Genomic DNA, 18,030 nt, shown 5'->3' on the forward strand with positions numbered 1-18,030 from the left:
AACCTATTACTGGCCGTGACTCGCTCCTCCAAATCCATGGATCGGCAAACTCCTGTCCTCCATGTGCTAATAGCCATCTCTTTCCTTCCGCCGTTTGATGGCTCCTCATTCCTCGATGCACCATTCATTGGCCACTTATTCCTCCTCTACTTGCCATTCAAAGGCTATATGCACCCTCTTTTCTCTGCGCATTTTATCAATTTGAAACACTCGCACCAGACCATAATATTAATTTACACTCCTTATGCGATATTTCTAGTTTATTTGCATGGATAAATAAACACAATGAGATGAACTCATACACAAATTTGCAGAACAGTAGGACTTTCTTATTATTCCGTATTTATCCAACATGTACACGATGCGTGCATTTACAACTAGCACACAAGAAAGCCTAATCCCCCGACATTCACAATGTGTGAGATTTCATTGCCGACTTTACTCGCAATCCCTACTCAACCCACACACTAATTTATAGGAAAGCATTGATAAGACAACTCCGAAATAGGGTATGCAAATTGCGCTAATTACATAAAATATGAATACGAGAATCGAAATGTCAAACCACACGACTTTTGTATCCAGGTTTAGAGGCAAGGATATAAAAATAGGCCATGTGAATTGGAGATGGTACTACAAAAACTTGTGCAGCCCCCAGCTCAACATGAGTTATATGGTGCAATTGCATTGCTCATAAACAGAAGGCACCCAAAACCTTTACAATAATTTCACACATTATATAAATCAACGTTTCAACTGGAATTCTCACAGTATAGATAAAAAATGTGAGCGCCACAGATTACTCGCTCATGCTGAAAAAGATGTGTCAAGGGAACTTGAAATTACCAACTCAACTATCAAAAAACCACTCTTAGTTGTGTTCCCCAAAAAAGTAGAACAAGAACGTACTTAAGTCAGTGCCATGGGCCTGGATTTGTCTAATGACCCGTCACAAAAACAAGCTTTGTGCTTTTCAATTAAAAAGCAGCAGCAAAAGTTTTATAGATTTGCAATGGTCTCACCAGATCTTATTAGGTGCCTAACAACTGCAAATTACAATCAGTGGTGGTGTTCATCATCATCATGGTCGTGCCCCTCCGGATCTCCACCTGGGCCAACAACTTCCAGCTGCAATTGGTTGATCAATTAATTAGCCAAGGTGAATGGACAAACACTCGAAATTGCTAATTATCAGAGGAAAAAAGAAGGGCCAAATCTCTCAAGAGATTGATACCTAGTAGTAACTACTCCCTCTATTCGAGACTCTCACTTCATTTTTTAAAATGTCTCAAAATATGAGTAAATTTTATAAAATTTAAACTCATATTAAAGCATTTACCGTGACAAATATAATGAATTGAACTTCATAATTTACGTAAGTACCTGAGTACATTTTTGCAGAACTGAAAGCCAAACCGTTGTATAAAATAAGCGAAAAAAATCATATATTACAAAAAGGGAGTAACTCTTACAGGTGCGCAAAATTTTAAAAATAATACTCTGTATATAGATCAAAGGTCAATGTGCAAAAGACGATGCAATTAGCACCGAATTCAAACTCTACAATGAACAACAATTTAGTTAAGTGTTTTTGTTTTTCATTACTAGTTTCTTTTACGCATCAATATAAAAAGTAGGGTCACTTGACTCGCTGCAATACCATATAATATTTTTCACAATCGCTTGAACAGTTGTACAATACGCATTACTAGCTTACCTCAAAGTACTGAGTGCACACTGGACATTCGTACGGCTTGCCGTTCTCCAGCCAAAACCAGACAACATCATGTTCATCCTCTGAAAATGGGAGGAATAAAAGTTGTCAGAGATATTGTAGACAAGAAATTACATTAAGAATTCAGAAAAGAAAAAGAAAGGTTAATAAGATTATCAGAAGCAATTAGATTAATACATTTAATACCAACCTCCTTCACCTCCGGGGCATCCAACAATTCTCCTGTTATAGTGTGACTTCACAATAGCGGGATTTTCCTGCATGCAAACAAACATGATAAAGCTTGACAAAACCACAGTGAGCCACAATAGATTGTGGGGAAAAAAACAGCCTTTCCAACTATGCAATCAATTATAATTTGTACGAGGCATTTCAGACAACATAAGTAAACCCTTGAATTATTTTAAAAGTTCCCAAGTGTACATCGTAAGAGGACAGCCAAATATAATAAAAATACAATAAAAACTTCGAGACTCCTAACAATCTTGATGGAAAATGAAAAGTCCTCACAAATAATCCCAAATTTGCAATACTCCAAAAATAATCCCAAATTTGGACATTAAGATTTAGCTTCAAATGTAAAATGTCAATTGTAAATTACTCCCTCCTATTCACTAACATCTTGACTATGCATTACATTTTCGCTCTCCCTTTTGTTTTTCATTTTCCCTTTTCTATTCGCATTTTGAGATGTGCGTTCACCCATGGACAGTTCTAAAGGATGATTCATGTCAGCCGACCCCAAATCATTTTGGGATTAAGGCTCTGATGTTGTTGTTGTTGTTGTATTCACTAACATCTTCCACATTTCCTAAACCGGAAAATTCACTAACATCTTCCACTTTCCTTATTTGTCTATCATTTGTGGTTAGTATTACATGTAACCCCACATTCTCTCTCCTACTTTCATTTTCCTCCACATATTACCACTTCACTAAATATTGGTCAAAAATAAATGGGAGGAAGTAAGATTTAGCTTCTTTTCATAAAATTAAATTTTCTTTCCACGATTAAGGTCAACAAATTATTTTAATTTCTCTTATACTCAGTTTTCAATCAAACATTGTCCAACAAGATATAAGCCTATGTTAGCATGGTTGTTCCAAAGCCTAGAACTTGTGATTTCTTAGGTTTTTCTGTCTTTCGTATTTCAAACCTTTCTTGGATTTAAGTGTCAACAAGTAAAGACTTCGACGTCCTTATTAACATTTTTATGACTTGAATATTTAGAAAGAGTATCCATTTGAAAAAAATGACTATATCTAATGGAAAATTGAACGTGGATCATTAGTTGTGAGACCATTTCAGAAAGATAGACCCAAAACTTGGGATTAATGGGAATAATGCAGACTAGTTTATTCTGCAAAGATGGGAAACAGGCACTAATTGCGTTAAATTTCCTGAAAATGGACAATGAAATCAGTACAGTATTTATCAGACAGTCATAAACTTATAACTCAACCCCACATAACTTTGGTACACTAGCATTTTTATCAAACTTTAGTACAGGGCAAGGTAAGTTGTCCCCAGTAACAGTGTAACACAATCTGACAATCTGACAGAGCACTGATGCAGTTTGACAGAGAAGATGCATCACAAGATTAAACGAACGAGGTCAACCAATCAGCTTTAATGTGCATTTGTTGGAATTTTGGCAGCGGAATGCCGTGGATACGATATTCCAAACATGGATGATTTTATTTATATGTTGAATGTCTTTGATATTACATGATATATGGGGGAGACGATATTGGGTGAGACCTATGAGCTCCAATGTGGAGTCATGGCTACACACATTACAAAAGAACCTACACCCATATTTATAGTAGTGTATGGGAACCTTCTAGAGACAATTGCTAAGTTGTTAATTTCTTCATTTCTCTAGATTATTCTAATGGCTTTGCAACTATCTTAATCTTTCAAGAATTTTCTAGATTATTATTTTTAACATAATCAAGCAGAAAAGAATTGCTATTTCAAAGGCAAGCCCCAGTGTCACCATTGTAAGAAGTACGGGCACATTAAAAAGGATTGTAGACAAAAACAAATGGAGTCCAAGGATCAAGCTCATTATTCAAGTAACGTTAATAATGAGCACCTCTTCTATGCCGGCCAAGCAAAGACTTCAAGCAAAGAAAGTAGGTGGCTAATTGACAGTGGTTGTACAAGTCACATGATGAACGATTCAAGCATCTTTAGTGAGTTGGATACTTCCGTCCAAACCCCGGTACGAATTTCTAAGATCAAAGCTGGGCATCACTCCAAAAGTCTCAAGGAAGAGTGTTGAAGTGTGAGACTTTTTTGGAGTGTTCTAGAAGGTTCCGGAATATTCTAGAATAATGTAGAAACATCTAGAATGTTCTAGAATACTCATGTACATAGAAGAGTCTAGAAGGGTCTAGAAGAGACATGAATGTTCTAGGTATGTGTAGAGAAACCTAGAACATTCTAAAGATATCTTGTATGTATATGAATAGTCTAGAGACGTCCATGTCTAGGTCACTCTAGAATGCTCCATTCTAGAGTGTTCTTGGGTTGTAATAGTAGGAGGAGGAACACTATAAATAGAGGTCCTCCCTCCCATTTTGATGCATCCAAAAATTCACAAACAAATAATACACAAACTAATTCGTTCAAACTAAACTTGAACTAATTAACCTTCAACTAATCAACTAAACTAACTAATAACTAATCTCCACTCTACTTCCTATACTCCCCCATACACCAACAGCATTCGTGCAGAATGTATCGATTATACTATTATCAAATCAACAAGAACAAAATACCCAATGTCTAAATGACTTACGCAAATTGCGGAGTGGAGGGTGGAATGTACACAACCTTACCCATGTACTATTGAACGATGTTTTCAGATGACCAAAATAGAAAGTTGCTTTAAGAACTGCGTCTGATGGTTAATACTCCCTCCCATTCACTCGGAGCACCATTTGGATTTGGCACCTATATTAAGGTAAGTGGGAAAACTGTGCAGAGATAACCACACTACCCCTCCTCATGCTTACACATCAACCACACAAGCCCACCTCTTCCTTTTTATCACCTTGCCCTCCAACAAGTAGCCTACCCCCGAGCTAGATGCCTGAACCCCTCTTCCACCCCTCTTCCACCTGTGGCACTAGACCCCTCTCCTTAACCACCACCGCCCTACATCGAACACTTACGGTTTGTACCTTGAACATCAACCGCAAACTCCAACCACCTGAAAACAGATCTCCAACCCCAGAAACACCAACCCCAACCCCCAAAAACCCCTCCCCCAGCCTCAAAAACCTTATACATAGCGTTTTCGGATAGGGGAAGGGCTTTCAAGGACAAGGGTTGGTATTTCAGGTTGTATGGGCTGTTTTCGAGGGGTGAGGTGGCAAAGTTGAGATTACATGGTGAAGGTGGTAGGTGTTGACGTTGGGAGGACGGTGTTGAAAGAGACATAGTGGACAGCGTAAGCTGGCTGGTGAGTGTGGCGATATGGGTGCTGGTGGGTGATGATGGTTGGGTGCGATGGAGCTTGGGCTGGGGTGGAGGAAGCTTTTTTTGGGTGGTTTAGTAGTGGTTTCGACATGGTGGGTGGTGCACAAGGCAGGTAGTTGGAATTGTAATCAGCTGAGGTGGGGGAGAGAGTGTGTTATGGTGGTGCTGTGGTGGTGGTTGAGCAGGGTGTTAAACTTGATGAGCTGGGGTTGGGGTGTAGACTTGAGGAGGTAAGCTAAGAAGGGGAAAACTTGATGGGTAAGTCTTAAAGGGAGAGCATTTATGTCATTTCCTAGATTAAAATTTGCCATTCACTCTTCAAGAAAATGGTGCATTTCCAATGAATGAGATGAAATTGGAAAGTAGTGCTTTTCCCGAGAGCGGGAAGGAGTACTTCACATTTCAAAATACAAAAAGATGTGTCATTAGTTTAGTGAGACGTTTTATTCATCATGATCCAAAACCAAAGATTAGTATATTTGGCTCCACCGGTAGTATATTTGGCTCCACCGGTAATGAAAATCAGACCATATCAAATACGTCTCTAAAAAGTTAGGATGCACATATTAAACATGGAACGTGCACAATCGGCATCTTCAGAGACATTATCTTCCTAGTTCCTAAAGAACGCACATATAACTTAATAATAACACTGGTGAATCACTTCTCCAGGAAAAAAAACCATCCCGCATTATCTAAGACAGTCATTGTCCCACTTATAGGTAAGAGGCGCCCCCTACTCCCCTAGACCTTATCGTGCTCTTTTAAATTTGTGGAATTACTTATTCTGCTACAGGTTTCATAGCAAAACATCTATGTTTCAAGTTTTTGAGCCTACCTCTACGAGTCTTCCCAAACTATACGGCATAAAAACGAACATGTCCACAACATACAACTGGCATACAAATATAACTGAACGATCGCCAATATGTGAAAACCAAATTTCCAGAAGCAGCAAATAAAACTAAATGCAAACGTAGCTAAAACACAATTACATTACATTATACAGAGAATGGGTATACATATTATTTTGAACAGAAGGGGGGAAAGATGTCAAACGAAATTTCATATGAAATCCACCTACCTAAAAAGCCACAAAATTCGGGCAAAAATAAAAAGAGTAACAAAGTATTCGAATAGTATATGCACTTTGTGTCTTTTATTTCCACAACTAAAAGCGAGGATAAGCAACATAACAATTTTCGGTATCTCTCGTCCACCTAGAACATCCCAAACAAAACAAAAGTAACAAATGGAACGACTACAACAATGACGAACCTGAAGTGATGAGAGGTACTAATGGCTCAAGGACAAACTAAAGTACATGATAAAATCATACAAAACAAAAAATAAGCTATCCAATGTCCAACCTATATATTAGCATGACGTAAAAGCAACGAAAATATATGAATAGACCACATTTTATGTGAAAGGTAAAACCTGCGTAATTATACACCAACATGAGATGAACTGAATCCAAAATTCAAAAATAATTTGGATGAAAATTAAAAGCATTTTTATAAGAAAGCAGCCAGGGTTAATTTGAATCCGAATATAATCGCAACAAAAATGTCAATCATTATCAATTACGGGCAAACGAAACATAATTTAGGGAGGAAAATAACACCTTGGTGCCGAAAGGACCTTCAGGAAAATTAATCGCCAAAATATCTTTCCCCTACATTACAAAACAAATCAATGGGCGAATTTCATTTTATCCCTAATTAAATTAAATATATATAAAAAAAAACCTCAAGTTCAGCTTCGAGTTCTTCACGCTCATGACCAGTAGCAATGGGCATCACATCTTCAATGCTCCTCTTCGGGTTCGAAACCTCTATGAATTTTTCAATTAATTCAAATTAATCAAATCAACAATTAGATCTAATCTATTATAAAACAAAAAAAAATGCAGTAATGAATAGAAAAATTACCGGCAGCGACGGAGAAAGGGCGAGAGAGGAAGGAAGAAGGGCGAAGCGGCGTGGTAAGGCGATGAGAGATAAAAGAAGAAGAAGAAGAAGATTGGGAAATGGCGGAAGTAGAAGAAGTTAGGGTTTTGAGGTGAGAAATCGCACTTCTTCGCCACATGATTGATTGATTCAATTGAAGAAGAAGAAATGTGTATGAATGAGAAAGTGTGGATGTTGGGAAGGGAATCAGAGGAATATGAGATGAGGAACTGGAGGAAAATGAAAACGAGGGAGAAACTTTCGGGGACTCGCTAATTTGGGTCAACCACTACTACAGTACTACTCCAAACTACTAATAATGTACCTTTTCCGTTCGCTCCCGTTCAAACCAGATTCATTTAGTTTACTTTAATTTTGAGTTAACCCTAAGGGAAGGACTTCAATTATTAATTTTTTTCTAGTTAAGGACCTCAACTTTGAAAGTTTCCAGTTAAGGGATTAAATGCCACAAACTTAACTTTCCGTTAACCTCCAAATACTATCCGACAAAAAAAAAAGCCTTTTGTAATTTACAGTAATAAATACATTCTAAATATTTCTTTTCCTGTTTTACTCGTGAATACTTTGCTCAATTCTCGTTTCATTATTCTCCACCTTGACTAATGGTCATCCTGCTCTTTGAAAATGTCGTTGACATCACATGTTGTCATGCTGTCTATCTTTTTTGAGTTCTATTATTCATTTACTCTCGGAACACAAATTGTCCTTTAAATTTCTTGCTCAATTTTAGTTATCGATCAAGGCTATTATATACGAGTATCCTTTATAACTCTAAATATTAGTGCAACATCGTTTTGCGGCCATGTCACTAAGAGCATCTCCAATGGTTAAACAAAAGGAACTTGATTGCAAATAAAAAAGTTCTCAAACTACTTGCTTAACCATTGGAACACTTTACATGTACTAGCTTAAATTGAGCTAGTAGCTCAATGGAGCTAGTAACTCAAATGGGCCTACAAGAAAAAAATCTACCAATTAAAACAACACTAAATATTTTTAATTTTTATTTTCTAGGTGAAATAAGTAAATATATTAATTAAAAGAGTGTTGTGAAAGGTAGTTGACATATGGTGTATTTAAGCCACAACACTAAGCTAGTAGCTTACCATTGTACTAGCTTAGTGTTGAGCAAAGTATTCACGAGTAAGTTTGTAGCAACTAGCTTACTATTGTGGATGCTCTAAGGTTTGCAATTAGCTCGGTTACATTTCACCGCATTTTACGATGATTTAGATGCGAGATTAACCGTGACAACCGTTACCACGACCTTAAGCAAAAGTAAATACTTAATATTATGATGTCTATCATTCTTCATTCTGAGTAAAAAGTTCAGTCCGCAAATATAGATTTATATGAGATTATGAGCAGTTAAACATCTCTTATCACAAGAAACAAAAAATTGATGGGTGAAACATGACTATGTTATTACTCTTCTGGGAAATAAGGTAACTTGAGGGATTCTATAAATTAGACCTCGATTAAAATAGATGTAATGCAAAAGGTTCATATTATTTCCGTATGTTAAGATATGTGTTTTGTGTAACTTATTTTGTGTTTCTTCTCATTACTGTTCTTAACGTATTAATACAAGAGTCACTCGGATTACATAAGCTAGATGGGCCGTAATATAAGCCGGCCCTAATACCCCCCCTCAAACTGGAGCATGAAGGTCTAGAATGCCCAGTTTGCGAAGGAGACACAGAAACTGAGAAGCAGCTAAAGGCTTCGTAAAAATATCAGCTAATTGAACATCAGTGGAAACATGAATAGGAGTAATAAGTTTATCACAAATGGCATCACGAATGAAATGGCAGTCGATCTCAATGTGCTTCGTACGCTCATGAAAAACCGGGTTCTCGGCAAGCTGGATGGCGGACATACTATCAGAGTAGACATTAATAGGACAAGAAAAAGAAATTCCAAGACTTGTCAACAGGCCCTTCACCCACTTCAATTCGCATAAGATATTGGCCATAGCACGATATTCGGCTTCCGCAGACGACAATGAAACCGTGTGCTGCTGTTTTGTTTTCCAAGAAATAGGAGACTTACCGAGGAAAACAACCCAGCCCGACACAGAGCGGCGCGTAGTAAGGCAGCGGCCCCAATCCGAGTCACACCACCCACTAACCAAGAGATCACTATCCGCCCGTAGCATTATCCCTTGACCCGGACTGCCCTTGAGATACCGAACAACGCGGAGAGCAGCGTCTATGTGGTCTTTGCGAGGAGCACTCAAAAAACGAGACAAAACATGGACTGCGTACGAAAGATCAGGCCGTGTGACCGCTAGGTAGACCAAACGACCAACAAGTCTTCGATAGGCTTCAATGTCAGCCAAAAAATCGCCCTTAGCATCCCCTAAAGTATGGTTTTGTTCGATAGGGGTAGCCACGGGTTTAGCACCTAACAAGCCAGTTTCCGAAATAATGTCGAGAGCATATTTACGCTGATTCAAGAAGATACCCTCTGAATTTCGAGCCACTTCAATCCCGAGAAAATACTTTAACTTGCCCAAGTCTTTCATGTTAAAGCATTTACCAAGGTAGCATTTAAAAGCCGTAATTGAAGCCGAATCATTGCCAGCAACAACGAGATCATCTACATAAACCAGGACGTGAAGACATACCTTGTTGTGTGTGTAGCTGAAGAGAGAATAATCAGAATAAGATTGGCGAAAGCCATAACCACGCAAAGCAGCGACCAACTTAGCGAACCAACACCGGGGAGCCTGCTTAAGCCCATAGAGAGACTTACGCAGACGACAAACCTTACCCTCATGTCCATTGCTGAAACCCGGGGGTAATTTCATATATACTTCCTCGTCAAGGTCACCATGCAAGAAAGCATTATGAACATCCATTTGATGTAGTTCCCAGTTTTTGACGGCCGCAACAGCTAAAAAAGAACGCACAGTAACCATTTTAATCACGGGCGAAAGTTTCACCATAATCAATACCTTCGACCTGATGATTGCCAAAAATAACCAACCGTGCTTTGTAGCGCTCAACACTGCCATCTGAGTTATATTTAATCTTGTAAACCCAGCGACAGCCAAGGGCTTTCTTACCAGTCGGTAAATCAGATAACTCCCAAGTAGCATTATTTTCAAGAGCCGTGATTTCATCTTTCATGGCTTTACACCAAGCCGGGTCAGCGAGAGCAGCCCGGAAATTAGGAGGCTCAACCCCCATGGTAATCGCTGCAATAAAAGCTTGGTGTTTTGGCGAAAAATGCTTATTAGACAAATAATTAACTAAAGCATAGGGAGTACCTGAGGAAGGAGGAGAGTCGGGAGCGGAGTCGGAATCGGAAGACGTGCTTGCGATGGTCCCAACAACATAGCCCTTAAGACGAGTAGAAGGGAATTTCGGCCGTTTCCCTCTACCCATATCAGGCGAACTAGGCGAAGCAGAAGAACTGGAAGCCTCGGTGTCTGACCCAGAAGCCTCGGTGTCAGAGCCCGAGGGACTAGAGACGTCCCCAGTAACATCCGCAACATCATGGTCCGAATCAGAGGGGCTGGCCGAATCAGTGGGGATGTCGGGTTCAAATGTCGAAACAGGAGGTGAGTCTGGGTCAGCCGGATTAGGAGGATCACAGGTTGTGTTCATAGATGGCACTTCCGGAAAATAGGGAAAACTATGCTCATAAAAATACACATCCCGACTGACAAAAATCTCCCGAGTAGTAAGATCAAGAACCTTCCAACCTTTTTTATTATGAGGGTAGCCAAGAAATAAGCATTTGCGGCTTCGTTTAGCGAATTTATCTCCTTTAGTATTTAAATTATGAGTGAAACACAAACACCCAAATGTACGAATATGAGTGTAAATAGGAGCGGAGCCATACAACAACTCATATGGGGTTTTATTTTGTAATAAAGGAGAAGGAATGCGATTAATCAAGTAAGCCGCAGTCAAAATACATTCACCCCAAAAACTAATTGGAAGGTGAGCTTGAAACATCAAAGCTCGGGCGACATTCAAAATATGTCTATGTTTCCTTTCGACACGCCCGTTTTGTTGAGGTGTACCGACACATGATGTACGAAATAGAATCCCATTTTCCCGAAAAAAATCAGCCATGTGAAAAAATTCAGTTCCATTGTCCGATTGGACTTTCTTCACTATTGCCCCAAATTGGGTTTTAATCATCGCAAAAAATTGTAAGAACATATCAATAACCTCCTTTTTATCAAGAAGCAAGTAAACCCAAACAGTCCTAGAATAATCATCGACAATAGTTAAGAAATATTTGGCACCACACGAAGACGGTGACCGATAAGGGCCCCATAAATCACAATGGATTAATTCAAAAATCATAGACGCCTTATTATCATTCAAATCAAAACTGGTACGACTGTGTTTCGCTTCATGGCAAACATCACAAATAATGTTGGAATTGGAACGGAAATTACTAACACAAGGTAAAAGTTTAACTATTTTCTAAGACGGATGCCCAAGACGTCGATGCCACAGCTCAAGAGAATCAGCGCTCACCCGATGAACTGTAGGTTTGACCACCGCACGAAGCAAGTACAATCCGTCCCGTTGCTCACCGACTCCAATCCTCGTCCTCAAAGAACGGTCCTGAATATGACAAGATGAGTTAGTAAAACTTATGACACAATCAGTAGCAGCAACTAATTGAGAGACCGACAGGAGATTGCAAGTCAAAGTAGGAATATATAATACATTCCGTAAAATAAGAAACTCATTTAGTCGAACCGTGCCGGCTAAGGTAGCCGAGACACTATGTCCATTGGGAAGCGTAACCGGATAAGGAGGAATAGGATGTGGGTCAGCCAACCATGTGTCATCTCCGGTTACGTGATGTGAGGCTCCTGTATCAATAATCCAATGAGGAGACATACCACTAAGACGATCTTGAGACGAGGTAGAAGAAGAGCTACCACCACCTAGAAAATTCACGCGTGCAGGGGTTAGAGTCGCGCGTTTGGCTTTCAATTCCTCCAAAGTACGGGGACGATCACCCCACCATTCCGGAAACTTTTGTGATTTAAGAAAACAATTAGTCACCTCATGTCCTGGTGAATTGAAAAAAGAACATTTCAACTTCTGCCGTTCTTGTCTCTCGGCATCACGAAGCACACGCCAATCCGTGGCAGGCGCATTAACAGAGGACGAACCACGGACAGAAAAGGCCATCACATCAGACACCTCCGGTGTCGCTATAGGGGCAGCAAGCAGGCGTTCTTCCTGGAGAACCGCGTGGTATACCCGACTGAGAGACGGAAGAGGATCAAGTGCTAATTGATGGTTACGAATAGGGCCATAGAGAGATTTATCAAGACCCATAAGGAACTGATGAAGCCGCTCCGTGTCTTGCCTCGCAAGAGAGCGACCTTCGTGACACCACAGTCACATCCCGCCGTATTACAAGAGAAAGGCGGTTCCTGTGCAACTAATGCATCCCATAATGTTTTCAAATTGCCATAATATGTAGTAACCGACATACCTTTTGTTTGACGGTACTCGTGAAGTTGGGTTTTCAAATTATGAATTTTGGCGCCGTCAACAACAGCATATTGATCGGCTAATTCCAACCATAATACCCGAGCATCTTCAGGGTCGGACACACTGTCGAGTATCGAAGGATCGATCGAATTTAGTATCCATTGAACCACGGTACAGTGTACGACCTCCCATTGCCCGAGCATAAAATCATCCGTTGGCTTCTGAATCGACCCGTCACAAAATCCGAATTTGCGTCTCGATTTCAGAGATCGACGCATTGAACGACTCCATTCATCATAATTGTCGCTCCGGAGTTTGACATGGGTGATCGATTGGCCTGGTCCTTCTTGGTTAGCAAGGGAGAAAGGTGAGAGAGGGTCTATTTTGGGCGGAGGTACGACGTCATCACCAGCCATGGAAGCAGCCGAGATGATCTTCGTCGTGCGTGATGGTGGTTTTGTGTTTTAGGGTTTTGGAATTACGTAACCTAATCCTGATACCATGTCAAGGAACCATCTCAACCAAAAGCTTAAGCTGATGGTTGAAGTTCCTTGATTCGTTTTATACTCTAACACTCCCCCTCACACGAAGGCCCATTTTTTGTTTTCTTTTTGGGCTTGAAGTGTGGGTGCAGGCGGGATTCCCTTGCCTGTTCTGATTATCCACTTTTTAGAATGGAGGGGGGTGGGATTCGAACCCGTGACCTTTTGGTCACCTGGCTCTGATACCATGTCAAGGTATAAAACGAATCAAGGAACTTCAACCATCAGCTTAAGCTTTTGGTTGAGATGGTTCCTTGACACCGTATGATACTTGGTGCTCCGTATTAGTGTTGTTGCTGCTTTATTGTGCATTGTCATGTAAAAGAAATTAATCTTAGACGGAGAGGGTATACATGCTTGAGGGTTTAGAGACTACTTTTCAATGACCAAGAATGAATAATTGTTAGCTGGAAATTGAAGTATACAAAGCCCTAGCTACTGCTGCCATGGAGAAGAGAGAATAAAATATGGAGAATGGGATGAATGATGACGATATTATGATATCACAAATTGGTGGATTTGCTTTTGACAGCTAGTCTTCCTGTAGACGGATATATCCATTTATAGCTAAAAACGGGTCAAATAACTTGAAAGAGGTGACATTTTTAGTCTTCACCACCCCACTTATTGCTTGTCCTATTTAAAATGTGGTATTATATTTTGTCCATCTTTAATTATAGACGGATATATGCCGTCTATAATGAGATTTTGTGGCCTTTTGAAATGCCAAGACATACAAAGTCACACGTGGGTTTCTAGCTTGGAAATTTGGTGGGCCTAGCAATTTTTGTGTTGAATGTTAAACGGTTAGTTTATAATCTCTTAAAGGGGCGTTTGATTCAAACATTAGGTATGAAATAGAATGGATTCTAACTCCAAGGGGGTATGGAGTTAGAACCCCATACATGTTTAAAGTTGTTTGGTTCAATCCGGGTATGGGAATAATAATGTGTTGAGTGGAATGGAGTTGGAAACTGGGGGAGATAGATGGGTATGGGATTCCAAGGGGTTGGAATGAAGTTAGAATCCATCAGGTATCTAACTCCATTCCAAAATGCTCCAACCAAACATTGAAATGGCCTGAATCCATTCCAATCCATTCCAAAAGCTCCAACCAAACACCCCCTAACTGTAAAATTTAATCATTGAGGTCCTTAACTGGAAAAAGTAGCAAAGTTCGGATCCTTGTCTTATCCTTAACTCCTTTAACTTTTATTAGTGTTTGGTCCGTTATCCGACTAGCTGGAAATCATACAAAATAAATAATGTTGAAACGGTGATTTGGCCTGCCCAAAGCTCCAAACCCTCCCTTAGGGCATTAGCAATAGATAACCTTGAAGAGGGTTGTTCTCATATCACATAAGCTAATATACAAACCCATCTACGACAAACCTCATCTCAACAATAGATAAACCTTTTTAAGGTTTATAACGTGGCCCACGCTATTATTCCTTGTCTCAGACACTCTCTTTCTACAAACCAGGATACAATATAGTAACTCTTCTTAACTACAAACCTTAACATCTATGTCTAGCAATAGAAGGTTTGTAGACAAACCTCAAAAATAGAGGACATGTCATCTTACAAACCCTTGATAAACCTTCTATTGCTAGTGTCCTTAACCCTAACCATGTTGGTTCCCGGTCCACCTTCATTGAGCTCGACCCTGCCCATGTTGACTCGCCCCTACCTTGAGCCGGTTCCAGGTCGAGTGTTTGACCACTCCTAGTTTACATAACTCCCCATCAAATTTTATAGGAGTATATGTTTTTGGCCGAATCAGGGTTTGTCAACTTGGTTTAAATGCTGGTTGTTTTCATAAAAGTGGTTCATAGGCTATTATGTCGATTTGAGTTTATTCAATGCATAACTGGTAAAATGATAGCAAATACAAATTTCATAACTATTTCGACAAAAATCTTATATATTGAAACAACTTTTGTATTTTCTTTGTCTTAGTCATACATGAAAGTTAAAATTGGTCATCCTCTATTTACTAAATGAATAGGCGATTTTACATTTTTTTTCCTGCCTAAAATATTAACTTCTAATTGGACTTTTAATTTTTGCATTCTACTATGGGCCAAGTCTAACGTAAGAAATAATTGCCAAAAGAAAATATAACGTCCTTCTATTCAAGATATGTGATATATTAATGATAAGGCTAAAGTTGTATCACCTTAATCAAAGTAAATCTAAATTACTAGTAACTAATAGTTAGCGGTAAGAAGGGTCGAATCCACAAAGAGGCGAGGTAATTATTCTAGTTTGTTAATATTTAAGTCTGTCTTAAAGTAACCAATTTTGGGGGGTTTTGATTGTTTGTATGCTAACAACTAATTGCAAGTAAATAAAGATTGTAAACAATAATCTTAAAGAGGTCTAGGGATTAGATTCACTAGGTAGTTATTCGGGGGTGAGGTTTAACTTATTGATAGAGCAATTTATATTGTTTAAGGTCATAAAATCGATCGATTCTTATATGTCCTTTAGATCTAATTTAACATGCAATCGCTATCATCAAATTAGTTTTATTCAGTTGTCGTAGCCTTTACTAGTCTTAATCCAATCGGTGAAAATCCTAGTTTATGCAATACTAATTAATCAACCCTGCAGAAGCTAATCAACTAGATTCAAACCAACAAACTGAACAACAACAAAGAGCAATTTAACTATCAATTCATCAATTTAATCCCCCTTCTAACAACCTAGATTCTCATTCACCCTAAATAAGAGAATTAGCTACTCATATTAAAGGGAAGAACAACAATAATAAGAAGAAGAAACATGATGAACAATAATAAAAGATAAATAAAGATTGAGTAATAACTATGTTTAAACCCGTGAAATTCATGGGTTGTTCTCACCTATGCTATATAAAAATGATTTAAAAATATATTTGTATTGAATACTGATGGGGCATATTCCGCACCACTGACCAAGTCAACACATTGAGCAAGGTCAAGGATATCCACAGCAAAGTCAACGACTTAGACAGCCTAGCCGATGCAACCCATCGGCCTGTCACCTGGGTCTCGGCCTGGCAACCAGCCAGCCGGGACACATATCCGCGTACTCATATCCAAGACCCTCGGCCGGCCTGCCATGGGTCCAGCGGCCGAGGGTAGAACGGTCTTTCCACCTGCTAGCCACTTGGCCACTTGGCCACTACGTGACAAAAGGTGAAAGTCTATAAATACTCCTCAACCTTCATTGAGGAAAGGATCCACAAATTAACCTAAGAATCACTATTCATCTGGTAATATCTTCCTTATCTCTCTACAATACATCCTTAGCCAAGTAACAACAACTTACCCCTCTAAGTTTACTGACTTGAGCGTCGGAGTGAGTACGCTTGGCATAAAGTCAAGCCCTCAGTTCGTTCATTGTTGCAGGAGAGGCCGAGTGGAACGATAAAGGCAAGAGGGATCCAATTCAAGACATCATTCTACAAGCCACGGGTGGTAACAATACTTGCTCTGGAATTACACCCGGAACAATTGGCGCCGTCTGTGGGGAAGACACTAGAAGCTAGTCACATTCATTCCCAAACAAAAAATATACACACAAAAAACCCACCCCAAAAGCCAAGAAGATGTCGAAACAACAAGAGGTATTCGTTACTGACGAAACCGAACTACACCAAGATGATACCTTCCAAAATTCTGGAGTTGCGCAGCCCTCCACCGGCGGAGTAATCCAACCGGAATTCGGGATGCCAAATATGCCGGATACACCGCTGCCCGCCGACCAGGCCACCATCATGGGACATGTGGTTGACGCAGCAAAACTGAAGATGCTCCTGGACTTAATTGGGAGTACGCCGGCTCACACTGTCACGCCGACAAGAGCGGCGGAAACCGTCTAGGAGACCAGGGCCCAAAATGTGACCCCAAGAAACTTGAACGGAGCATTAGGAGAAGCTGACCCTGTCAAGACACCGGAGAAGCCCAAAGTGGTCGTGGTAGACCTAAGTCTTTCTCGCACTCGTGAGAAGACAGCGTCGCCGCTGCATGAACGAGGCACACCCCGGAGGAGCGAAAGAAGCCCAACCCGTCAGAGTTGGAGAAGAAGCCCGACTCACCAGAGTCGGAGGAGAAGTCCTTCTCGCTACGAGGAGAGAAGCCGGACTAGGAATGCGAGGAGCCGATCGCCGCGTGTCGTTCGACATGTGGTCGACGACCCCTCGGCGCCACGTCCTAGATACCCGGTCCGACTAAAGTCGAAGTTACCACCTATAGCATACAAAGGAGAAGGTGACCCAACCGACCACGTCGAGGCTTACGAGTCTCACATGTCAGTATGGGAGCAACCCGATGAGGTTTGGTGCCGAATCTTCCCAACGACACTGCATGGGATGGCACAGAGTTGGTACAAGGGGCTACCCGACGGGTCGGATATCTTTATTACGCCGACCGAAGGACACGTTCCTAGCCCAGTATTCCTGCAACAAGAGGAGGGCCGTGGAGACATCGGACCTTCTGACTATCAGACAGGAGGGAGGCGAGTCCCTCCGAAGTTATGTAAAGAGGTTCGACGCCAAGGTTCAGCAAATTCGTGAGCTGAACAGCGAACTGGCAGCCTTCGCGCTGATGAAAGGCCTCCCAAGGGGAGACCTAAACAACGAGCTCATCAAAAGCGGCGGCCTGACCTTGGACGCCGCCAGGAAATTGGCTGATCAAGCCATTAAGGTAGAGGACTATCACAAAACCTGGGTAGGCCCTAGCAAGGCCGAACCCTCAGAAAAGCAGAGCCGCCGGGAGGACAACCCGGATGAAGGACGCCGTGACAATATTCGGTCACGGGTCTGG

At 40.5% G+C, this 18,030-nt stretch overlaps 1 protein-coding gene across 1 annotated transcript; it reads right to left on the reverse strand.

The window, feature by feature from the left end:
- Window positions 1–716: 716 nt before the first annotated feature.
- LOC141599730 (cytochrome c oxidase subunit 5b-1, mitochondrial-like) lies at window positions 717–7,506 on the reverse strand. The gene is made up of 6 exons (XM_074419842.1): window positions 7,159–7,506; window positions 6,976–7,061; window positions 6,852–6,902; window positions 1,926–1,992; window positions 1,718–1,797; window positions 717–1,128 (listed from the first exon to the last, which is right to left on the reverse strand). The coding sequence occupies exons 1-6, from the start codon at window positions 7,313–7,315 to the stop codon at window positions 1,060–1,062; spliced, it is 510 nt and encodes a 169-aa protein (XP_074275943.1). The 5' UTR covers window positions 7,316–7,506; the 3' UTR covers window positions 717–1,059.
- Between the last annotated feature and the right edge of the window lie 10,524 nt (window positions 7,507–18,030).

Source organism: Silene latifolia, chromosome 9 (genome assembly GCF_048544455.1).
Source record: "Silene latifolia isolate original U9 population chromosome 9, ASM4854445v1, whole genome shotgun sequence".
NCBI classification, from domain to species: domain Eukaryota; kingdom Viridiplantae; phylum Streptophyta; class Magnoliopsida; order Caryophyllales; family Caryophyllaceae; genus Silene; species Silene latifolia.